The sequence below is a fragment of the Mixophyes fleayi genome, chromosome 3, assembly GCF_038048845.1.
Source record: "Mixophyes fleayi isolate aMixFle1 chromosome 3, aMixFle1.hap1, whole genome shotgun sequence".
Lineage (NCBI taxonomy): Eukaryota > Metazoa > Chordata > Amphibia > Anura > Limnodynastidae > Mixophyes > Mixophyes fleayi.
Window position 1 is genome coordinate 48,109,517 of NC_134404.1, and position 12,144 is coordinate 48,121,660.

The 12,144-nt window shown below is 41.8% G+C and overlaps 1 protein-coding gene across 2 annotated transcripts in view; it reads right to left on the minus strand.

The window, feature by feature from the left end:
- TAF1B (TATA-box binding protein associated factor, RNA polymerase I subunit B) overlaps positions 1-12,144 on the minus strand; it is a 273,798-nt gene that overhangs the window by 13,765 nt on the left and 247,889 nt on the right. For both annotated transcript variants that reach the window (XM_075201449.1, XM_075201450.1), the window contains exons 12-14: positions 11,394-11,484; positions 8,659-8,729; positions 7,391-7,616 (exon numbers count right to left, since the gene is read on the minus strand). In XM_075201449.1, coding sequence (XP_075057550.1) covers positions 7,391-7,616; positions 8,659-8,729; positions 11,394-11,484 — 388 coding nt within the window. The remainder of the gene's footprint in view (positions 1-7,390; positions 7,617-8,658; positions 8,730-11,393; positions 11,485-12,144) is intronic.

A 12,144-nucleotide genomic window follows, 5' to 3' on the forward strand; every position in this document is an offset into this window, starting at 1 on the left:
ACCCTGGACGTGTGAGACACACATAACTGGTTGCTAATTTTTGGACCTAACACTTGCAGAAATTTGTTGAGCCTTGTCTTAAAGTGTTAGTAGGCAGAACTTGGTCTCCGCCCTACTGTGCCTTATTCATCCCCCGTGTCCTCACCCTACTGCGCCTTACTCGTCCCCAATTTCCCGCCCCCTACTGTGCCTTACTCGTCCCCCATGTCCCGCCCTCTACTGTGCTTTACTCGTCCCCAATGTCCCAGCCACTACTGTGCCTTACTCGTCCCCAATGTCCCGCCCCCTACTGTGCCTTACTCGTCCCCAATGTCCCGCCCCCTACTGTGCCTTACTCGTCCCCAATGTCCCGCCCCCTACTGTGCCTTACTCGTCCCCAATGTCCCGCCCCCTACTGTGCCTTACTCGTCCCCAATGTCCCGCCCCCTACTGTGCCTTACTCGTCCCCAATGTCCCGCCCCCTACTGTGCCTTACTCGTCCCCAATATCGCGTCCCCTACTGTGCCTTACTAGTCTCCCATGTCCCGCCCCTACTGTGCCTTACTAGTCCCCAATGTCCCGCCCCCTACTGTGCCTTACTCGTCCCCAATATCGCACCCCCTACTGTGCCTTACTAGTCCCCCATGTTCCGCCCCTACTGTGCCTTACTAGTCCCCCATGTCCTCACCCAACTGCGCCTTACTCATCCCCAATGTCCCACCCCCTACTGCGCCTTACTCGTCCCCAATGTTCCGCCCCCTACTGCACCTTACTCGCCCCCAATGTCCTCACCCTACTCGTCCGCTCAACTCCCACATTCCCCTATGCTGCTCCATACCTACAGTAAACATCCATATCAAAATATATCTTAAATGGCCTCTCTATGACATTCCCTCTTTTCATTGGTTCCCTGACTGTGTAATCCCCTTGTACGATCAATACACTGATCATTAGAGTCCCTCCTGGTTTTTTACTCATCTTCACAGATTTCAGGCTTGATTCATTACGGAAATTGAGGCACAAAAAAAACCCGACATTTTCTTTTGGACAAACTATGTTACAGTGCAAGGGGTGCAAATTAGTTTTATTATTTTGCACATAAGATAAATACTGGTTGTTTTTACATTTAGCACAGAAATACTTTATAACTTTATTTGTACAGCAAAATAAAGTTGATCTAGAACATGCCCTACCCCAACTACAAATCTGTCCTCACATTTTAAATTTACCTCCCCCTCCAATGCAACATGGTTTTGCGAAGGTGCAAAGTACGCTTTTTTTTGCTTTACTTTCCTTAATGATCCAGACCCTTCATCTCTAATAATCCCACCATTGCATTCCCCTCCTCTCCAAATGATCACCTTCTCACATGTACATTATTTGACTAGTTTTACCATGAAGTTTCCTTCTTCCTCCCATATTGCCTTCAATATATGGCTTCCTCTTAAACTAAAACAAAAAAGGTATTTAATTCACAGGACAAACCTTAGAATCAAAGTAGGACATCACACAACACATGGCCTTTAGTGACCTCCATGAAGAATTTAGACATACTGGTAAAGCATGAAAAACACTGCTGCAGTAATACCACCCTACAGCTATACTGGTCACTTCAAGCCATCCAGAGACATAAGTGAAGAGCTGCCTACTACAAGGTCATCAAACATGATTTACTGGAACCTCTGTCCTCAGCAGAAATAGTTCTTTACTAGTAGCCACGACAAATACACATTTACATTAATCCAACAAAAAATTACTATATAAAATATGGATGTTTTAAAACTATAGGGACATATGATTTCCACAATAGTTAAAAATGCCATCCAGACAACACAACAGCCATGAAATATTTTAATGACTGGCATTGTAGGCATCATATATGTACTGTAATTAAGATATTTCTTAGTGTATGATGAATAAGTATCTTATTGTGTTCCCCCATACAGGAAAACAGGAGTATGACACTTGTTCAGAACATTCTATTTTAAATTGAAATAAACACTAGACAGGTACTACATTCCATTATACAGTATATTGTGCAGTCTTCTCAGTTGGTATTCAGTACTATACTGGTAACTTATGTGGACAACTATTAAGGCTCCTCAAGGCTTATTATACTATTATGTAATATGAAAATAAGAATGTGTGCACATTTCTTTATGAAGTATATTCACCACTGTCCCTGAGATACTAAATATATATTTTTCTTTTGGAAATCCCGATAGATTGTATGTGTGATTATTTATATACATACATACATACATACATACATACACATATACACACATACACACATACACACATACAAATGGAATAATATGAACATGAAATTTGTAATCTGCATCATTAGTAACATCTACACAGATAATGTGCTTATTATAGGTCTATCATGTGAGGGTTTTATTCATAGTTGCCTACTCTCCCGGAATGTCCGGGAGACTCCTGAATTTTAAGTAGTTCTCCCGGACTCCCGAGAGAGCAGGCAAAAATACCGGATCCAGCTTTCGGCGTTGTTGAAGATGGCGGGGGCGGGGCTAAATGTGCCATTGTGGCCCCGCCCCCTGGTGCGATTGGATAAAATTGCCTGAGATTCACAGGGGCAGAGCCTAACAGTGCACCGTGCGTGGCCACGCTCTTTCAACGGACCCCCTACCGGAAAGCTGCCTGCAAAAGTAGGCAAGTATGGTTTTATTTAGCAATGACTGGTGAAATGCTGGCTGCTACTACATGGCTGAGATTGTGACTACATCATACACTGCACATACACAACAAGACTGATAACAGACTTTACTAAACATACCAAATATATAATAACCATGTGACTGTACAACACAGGAGCCTGTCATTATGTCTGAGGTAGGTTAATATTAAAAAGGTTCCTTTTATGCAAATGCATTGCACCAGTTTTCTAACTCCACCATCTGTCACAGCAAGAATCAGAAAACGCCACTTTAGTTGAGGGAAGGGCAAAAATATGACTAAAAAACTAACACTGATAACTGCTTCTTCAATCAGAAGTTTTTCAAACAGGCTAAAATGTGCTAAAAGTTGAATTTTTGCCAGCACTCAAGTCTGATTCCATGTGATGTAATAAACAGACTATGAACCTACGGCACAAAGACTTCGACAGGAATTCTCCAGGACTTCCACGGAGCGATATCAGCCATCAAGTCATCAGTCCAGAAGGTCTGGTTTAAGCTGCAGTTCCAGATAGTGGGTCCAGTTACAATATTATAAAGTAAACACCATTTAAACACGTGTAAAACAAAAAATGTGTCCTGAGATAAACCTTCGTTTGTAAGGTGTAAACTAATAGTAAATGGACCCACCTGGGAACATAAGTAAAAATGAATAGACTATTGACATCCAAGAGCCCAGGTGCAACATTGGCATATTCTTAACCGTTCTTGCTGCATTCAGCAGGAGAGGTATTGGGGGGATTCTCCATGTAAGATGCACAAGTACAAATCAGGGAGCTTAGAAATGATGGGGGACAGGGTGCTGTGTAGAAAAGATGGTGCTGCCCCCGCCAACAAGACATTTACATTGATTAGTAGTACAGAAATAACAGAATCTGATTGGTTGAGATGGGCAGCACCTTCTTTTCTTCATAGTTGTTACCTGCAGAACAGTTAGTGTTGGTAATACGCTATCATGCAATTGCATGCAAGTATAGTTCTTAGCTGTGTTTAGTTATTTTACACTAGGGCGGGCCTGTTGATGCGAAACTACAAGTCCCAGCATACCTTGCCAGCTATCAGCTGGCTATCTGCTGGCACAGCATGCTGGAGCTTGTAGTTTCACAACACCAGGAGTGCTTCAGCAACCTACACTAGGGTGTGTGTATTGATTTGAATTGTTGGTCCCAGTCCTTGTACTATAGTAAAGACAGAGGTGGCAATAATTAGCTAACTCAGGTACCTAAATAAATAGTAGGCTAGAGTAATGTACACTTGTAAAAGGGTCACTGAGGCCCCTTACTAGTATATTATGCCCCTCTCCCAAAATTATACTGGTCAAAGTTACACCGATTGTCCAAACTAGTAAACAACTCCTGCAAGCAGAAAAGAGAACCAGAACCCAAAATAATCTTGATTTTTAACCAAGTACCTCCTGTTCTTTTAATGGCTACAATGTGCACTGACCACTGTTGTTTATTATAATTTATTTATTTATAAAGAGCCACATATTCAGTGTTGCCAGACACAGAAGCAAGTAACTAGATGAGGTAATACACATAAGTAGCACAGACGAGTAATGCTGTGGGGACTCACACAGAGAGCAGCAAAAGACATGACAGGAGTCAGACAGTAGACAGACATGGGACAATAGGTAGAGAGGACCCTGCCCGTGAGAGCTTACATTCTAGAGGGAGGGGTGGTGAGAGACAGAAGGAACAACTGGAGATGGTAGGCGAGGAAGAGGAGGCGATAGATAGAATGGTTAGGAGGTGGCAGGTGAGCTTGAAAAGGTGAATTTTGAGTGACCGTTTGAAGGACTGAGGGTGGGGGAGAGTCGAGTGAGGCGGGGTAGGGAGTTCCAAAAATTAGGGGCAGCACGGCAGAAGTCTTGGAGGCGTGCATGGGAGATAATGACAGGTGAATTGAGTCGGAGGTCAGAGGCGGAGCAGAGTGGCCAGGTAGGTATGTACCTGGAGACGAGGTAAGAGATGTAGGGGGGAGAAGTGTCATTAAGAGCTTTGTAAGTGAGTCTAAGGAGCTTGAACTGAATTCCGAAATGGATATGGAGCCAATGATGGGATTTACGCAGAGGAGTGACGGGAGAGGAAGATGAGCCGCAGCATTCAATATGGATTGAAGGTCATACAAGTGAGAGTCAGGGAGACCAGTGAGAAGGAGGTTGCAATAATCGAGACAAGAAATGGTGAGTGAATGGATCAGCATTTTGGTTGCTTCCTGAGAGAGGAAGGGACGGACTTTCGCAATGTCATGGAGGAGGAAGTGGCAGGACTTGGTGAGAGACTGGATATGAGGTATAAAGCTGCGGGCTGAGTCAAGGGTTTAGTGTCTCTTATATTGTCTGGTCTGAGCTCTGATGGTTTGGCAGTGTCAGAGATTTGGTGGTAAGTCGGAGAGCTGGTGTCTTTTATTTCAGGTCTACAATTTATTTATTATTTGTCAAGACCAGGTGAATTGTACGTAACTGGTCTATTAGCAATAAGAATGTGAGATGGAGGAAAGGAATCTATAACACATGAACAGAGGCATCTCCTTTATTTCAGTGCAACCAGTGAACAGAAGCTAAAACCTAATTATCAGCTTTATTTACTGACTGTTCCTCAGGTCTCCACCACACTCCACATGTACCCGACACTGCGCTTACCTGGAAATCCAACTGGAATGGGCGTGACAAGTCCGCTGGAGGACAGGAAATCATAACAAGTGCTTGAACACAACATCTTTTGTTAGTGGGTAAAACAGGGAGTCCTGTATGAGTTTAATGATAATTGACAGGCAGCGAGAAAGAAAAAAAAAAATCTGGAATAAATGATACTTTTACATTTTCCTTATTTGTCTTGGCGACCATTTGAGGCTGTGACTTTGTTTATCCTTAATAACTTAGCTACCCACTTTCACAGCACAAACTTTGCCTTTATACAACATTCTGTGGCTTGTCTTGAAGGTGAAAATTAATCTGAAGCACGTAACCGAGTCTGGGTTTCCATTGTCACACAGCACTGAGATCTCTGCATTCTCCAGAACGACTTAATCCCGCCATTCAATGCCGTTCTTAGATAGGGCTCAAACTGTAATGTAACCCAGGGGACAGGGTGTTTTTTTTTCGTGTCAAGAATTATGCCCCGGAAAATAAAATACTAGAAGCTGGGCTGTGTTTGTTATCACAATGTCCCCCCCCTTGCGCAGAAGCCAACTCTTGTTGAGAACAGCACAGACATATGAATATCTCCATTTTCCTAAAGAATTGATGCATTAAATTGAGACAATAGCAGCACAATAAACTCTCCCGGTAATGATATGTTCCACAGGTCACTAGATAGTGCCGGAGACGGTTGTAATACAAGAAGGGATCGGTGATAAAAGAAACACAAACTATTTGCATTCACATTTACTACATTTCTTGTCCTAATTAAACCGTCCACCTACATAAACCCCCAGGAACTGCCTCCTGCTAACTGTAGCCCGAGAGCCACCAATAAGCTCACTATAGAGATCTGTGAATTGTATTGTAGAGATGGAAGACCTGTAAGTAAGTAAACCCACAATATTTTACTATTCTGTGGAGTAGGCTACACCGTGCTAACTTCCCATCCTGCTCAATCGTATAACTGGATCATTAAACAAGACCTCCAGAATCTACTAGGCCTGCTAAGAAGAAAAGGTTAGTGCTCCGGGTACAGCAGCTCTTTAATCCTCGGAACCACTATACCCAGAGGATGCAGCCTGGCAGCAGTGCGGTATAACCACAACGTGGGTATAACCATAACCCAGGGGCAGGCAGATGAATCCTTCATGCTTATAACTATGCAGTCACTGCTAACAACATTTAAAGCTGAACGAATATTATCATTATTTATATAGCATTTGAGCTTACAGTCTAATCACACACACACACGTCTATTTTAGTCAGCAGATAAGTAACCCATTAATATGTTTTGGACTATAAAAGCATCAATAAGGGTCATAAGGTCACATATAAGATATTGGAGGCAAAACTGACCATCTTGAAACCATGTTCACCTGGTTATATCTTATTACGCAAACTATTAACAAAGCACGAATCCGCTGTCTCGGTACACACGGAGGACATTCATGTAAACTAATGTCCTTTAGATCTAATCCAACAGATTGCAGAAACAGTGTTACCTGGTAATACTATTACATTGGCAGCTCATGGCACAGTGCAGACAATCTGTCTCTGCATATCGCTGCCAGTCAGTGCAGGACTCTGCTCAGCATGTGAAGTGCTGTAGTGACAGCCTCATGGAAACCATAATAAGAGATAATGAGCTACTTCCTAGTGACATTATGCAAATAAACAGCTCCTGTCCAGGAACAGTCACTTCTGGGGACAAAAGAGACAACTGAGCTAGCTGGGACTTGTTGTTCAGCAACAACTGAAGAGCCATATATTATCCAAGACTATTATTTGTGGTGCCAAGTATGTCTGTACAGTAATAATATTGAAATAAAAATCAAAGCAAATTCCAAGCCACAGCATGCCCTGACACCCGAGGATGGCATGCTGAGACCTGTAGTTCCCCAGCCACAGACTGCCTATCACCATTTTAGAGCACAAAGGATCCAGTCTTCCCTTGCTTGCAAGAGTTCAATGAGCTGTCTTCATTTGCTCTCGGCAGTATTTTCTGCTGCAGGATTTTATGGAAATGTAGGAAATTAATTAATTAGTGTTCACTGTATGGAAAGCTTACCTGCTTGAGCATTTTTTCAGTGAGCTTAACCAGTACTTGGTGCTTAGCCCCGAGAGCAGGTTCTCGCCCTCTTGCGCAATTCCCTCCAGGCGGTGTCCATGAAAACAGACCATGCCTGTGTTTTCCTCTTCCCAGTTGAACATGAAACTCGATGGGCCCTTATTCCCAGAATCAGGCGCAGCACCAGACAGCTTGCTAAACTGCCTCTGCAAGTTCTTTGCCATCCCTGTGTAGGCACAAACAAAAGATGGCATTCATGAAGCTGGTTAACTGTGACAGAGAGCCAGGTCCTTGTTCTGCACAGGTGACAGTTATCTGTGCGTTCCAAATGGAAAGTCAGGATGTGAGAACAATTACCTGCACCAAAAATAAACAAACACTGCAACCACACTAGTTCTTATTACAGAGAGGTAGAGAAAGCACTGTGGAACTAAGACCAATACCGGCATATGTAGAGCCACAACCAAACTGACAGACGGAGACCTGCATTTGCACAGCTCTATTTGCCGAATGAAACCAGGCTACAAATGACTTTGCTTAATTTTACCATACAATAAACTTTTGGACAATTATTTTTCCTTTTTTATTTTACATTTTTAATTTGTGTTCCCGAGATTTATCTCATGGCCAAAGCAAGCAATATGGCAGCTCCCAAACATTAGAATATCTCTGCACAAGAGCTTACACACATGTTTTAGTGAACGTTTATAGAAAAAGAAGCCCTATTTGTAAAACAGGGTTCAAATAAACACCTTCAAATTAAGGACTGCGGCACTCTCAAAGGCTTCAAGCGTGCCCTTAAGACTTATTTCATTATTCAAGTCTATCAGTCCTCCTAACTCCCTTGTCCTGGCTCTCTCCCCCAGTTAGTATCACCCTATTTGTGTCTCCCCTTCCCTTTAGGATGTAAGCTGTCAGGAGCAGGGCCCTCTTTCCTATGTACTCCTTCTAGTATTCCATCACCCTCTGTACCTCTTGGCCTGCTTCCCTAGCCCTGTTTTCTTAAGCTTCGGCCTACTTCTCGCTGATTTCTACCATCCCTTTCAGCATCTGTCCCAGAAATAATCTGATTTGCTTTACCCTGTTACCTGTGTTTGTATATATTTTTGTTCTTTCTGTATCATGTGTCTTGGGTCTCTGTTTTCTGTATATGTAATGTACGGCGCTGCAGACCCTTTGTGGTGCCTTATAAGTTCAAGATAATAATAATAAAAAATAATATTAAGAAAATAATATAAAAAAAAAAAAAAAAAAAGACCCTTACTCACGTTTTCTTTTCATAATCCTACTTTTGACCTTTTGGGATGAAGGAAGAATTTTTTCACTTTTCCAAGAGAATCTGTAACCAGAAAATAAAACCTACAGATAAATCATCAGCAGTGATTTATTTATACACGGTGAAAATCAGGTCAATATTTGGGCTGGATCAAAGAAAAAAAAAAAGATCTCATAAACATACAGATAATGAGAGCATTTATCATTTTTTGATCTTCAATCCTTTTTTCACTCTTTAGGAATTTGGGCAAATAGGATGCTAATAAGTCTGTAGTTGCATTTATTATGACCGTGGGCAACATAGCTGGCAGCACGGTGCCAGATCACTCTTTCCTGGACAATGGAGAGGAGAAGGCTCATTTGCAGGATTCGGCTTTCATACCTCGATTAGTGATTTGAGACTTTCTTCGCTTGATGCGTAGGAGAATGTATGCACAAAAGGACATTAGTACTTGCTTCAACCACTAACCAAATATGGTTAGTGGTAACTAGATCCAAATATGGTTAGTGGTGACTAGATCCAAATATGGTTAGTGGTGACTAGATCCAAATATGGTTAGTGGTGACTAGATCCAATGGGTACCTGCCACAATGTACTGCTTACTAGCTTCTCCTACTTCCATTCAGACCTATGTTCCTTAACTGGTTAAACAGACTTTTTACTATATTTTGTGGAGCCGTTTATATAGACAAGATTGTCATCATCTCCTGGATACAAAAAGTTGTGTGTGTGTATTACAAGTTAGAGCAGGTCTGTCCAACCTGTGGCTCTCCAGGTGTTGTGAAACTTCAAGTCCCAGCATGCTCTGCCAGCTAACGGCTTGCTACTTAACAGCAAAGCATGCTGGGGCTTGTAGTTTCACAACATCTGGAGATCCACAGGCTGGCCAGGCCTGAGCTAGATGACTGTATGTATTGATTGTCTAATAAATGGACTTTAGGGTCACAATTTTACATACATGTGGGTCTGTCACATGTATACATATAGTAAGTCTACTTTGATAAAGGAAATGTGCGTTAGGTGAATTATGCCATTTTTCTATTCTGACCTAATCAATCTATATAACATTGGGCAAGTGCTAATGAAATGCTACTTTCTTCTTTTTCCATTTAATTAAGGTGGCTGACTTAGTATGGTTTATTATGGTATTGTGTTAGACAATGTTGGGGGGAATTTTTGGAGACTTTCCCTGAAATGTTTTGCATTATAAAACCCACCCGTCTCCTCTTAAACCATCTCTGATTAGCCTTAGAAATACCTGCCTGATAAGCTATTATTTTATGTTTGGCTATAGGTTTGGGAGGTGCCCAGAGTATATTTACGGCACTACTGCACGTTTTTTTTTCTTTGACTTTTCCCAAAAAAAAGTCTACCCCCCTCTAAAGCTAAAAGAGGAAAATTGTAATAAAATAAGATGGAAATGTTCAATGGGGATTATGTGTTAGATTTTATTTATAAACTTAACAAATTAGTGGTTTCAAATCTCAATATAATCATGACTTTAGAAACTAATTTAATTTCTAGAACAATGGTTCAATCTTGCTGCACTTGTCATAGGGCACATTGCACCAGGTAGAACCCAACCATACAGCCAATCAGCACAGCTGCAGGATGACTATATACACTGGCAGATCGTAGTCCTCTTCCGTGACATTTTGTAGAGACATCGGAGACATACCGATCAGATGCTGAATGGAACGGGTCTGGGGACATATAATCTGCTAACTGAGGTCACGTTAGTTTTTCATATACCTAGCGTTATAGACCAAAGTTACTTATCTGCTTCAATCCTCTATGGCCGTTATTCTCTAATGTCAGGGTCGCTCTATTCAAATGAGAGGGAGGAGATGAACACACCAGGTGCTATATACTAGCTTAAAATGCAAAATGTCCAACGTGCCTGTATCCTCTAAGGATTAAATAAAGTCTTCTCAGTTTCCAACATGCAGTCAGTTAGCCGAATGTGCTGGTTTTTGCTTTACATTACTCATTATTTGCATATTAAATAGAGAATTTTTCATGATTTTGCCACATTTACTTTCACAGTTAGTGCAGCTTTATTATTTTCCCTGTAAATGTATTTGCCTACTCCTCCAGTGTTTAGATACCAGATATGTGTACCTAAGCTTTCTTTTGGTATATATGTTTACTTAGTTTAGTGGGGGGTTTTGCTCTTATGTTTTTTTTTTTTTTACAATTCCTTTTTTTAACCAGGGGAATCCCCTAAAGTACCAGAGGTGACCTCTAAGAATACACGCTTAAGAGCACTATAAGATGAGGTGTAAAATACATCTGGTATTGGCATACAGCAACTGGACGGTCCATTTTACATGGATCTAGTAGAACTGTCTGAGGAGAGACGGTTCAGGTCTCCTCTGCACATCAACAGTCTGCCTTCCATTAGGGCAATTATCTGTGCAGTCCGTGAAGAAGTCACGTGATGAAGTCACATGGTTTCCTCCTCTAATATTGACATACTTAGCACTTCTATCTAAGATGTACACAAGGTTAGAGCGATAGAGAATATGAAGCCAGGAACTTAATGAAACAGTTCCTCGCTCTCTAATTGGACCCCAGCCTGTCAATGGCAGCAGAGGGCCACGGATATGTATAAGTCTACTATTGATGAGGTTTATTAAAGTGCATTTCACAAACCGTGATTCATGTGACATTACATAGACTGTTCTTGCAGTAGGTGCACCACGTATAGACACAAATCAGAAATACCTGGCATACTCTTCCTCCAGTGTACTCCGCGCTTTATCCATGAATGGCCGCATTGTTTTGTACCACTTTTTGAAATCAAACACTGTAATATCTGAAGAGATAAAATGACATGTGGCAGAGTAATGAAAATAATGCCTCAGTGGCACTGTAAATCTAGCATTCATAAAGGGCCAATTGATCTTTCCCTATAACAAAGCCTTAAAGACAGGCTAGACTTGACAATGGGAGAAAGACAAGGTGACCAAGACACTGAATAAACTGCCCTACATGTGGCCAGCAGGCCAATAGCTGATAAACCATGGCTGGTAGTGTAATGCAGCCGTAGCCTATACATTTCCTCCATCTGTCAGCATGCGTGACATCGTATGACCATGGGCTGTCGCAGGCGTTGTACAGTCTGAACCTGCCTGGCACTGCTGAATGAGGCAGTCATGTGCCCAAGGTTATGACCTCGGAGAAGGTTTATTGGACAGTGCCTGCAAGATTAGGAATGGGATGTAGAGAACATTTTAGGTGCAGTCCCGGGACCCAATTGCGGTTGACAATTCATTTGTAGTTTAGTTTAATAAATGATCAGAACTTGTCTAGCTCTCCGTGTATAAAACAGCCATATTTAATTGTGTTGATGTGTTTTATTTTAACTGCCTGGTTACAAAGACAGTCAGGAGAGAGAGACTGATGCATTCAGACACGTACAGAACAGAATATTTCAGGATAAAAAAAATCATGAAGATGGGAAAATGGTGGAAGC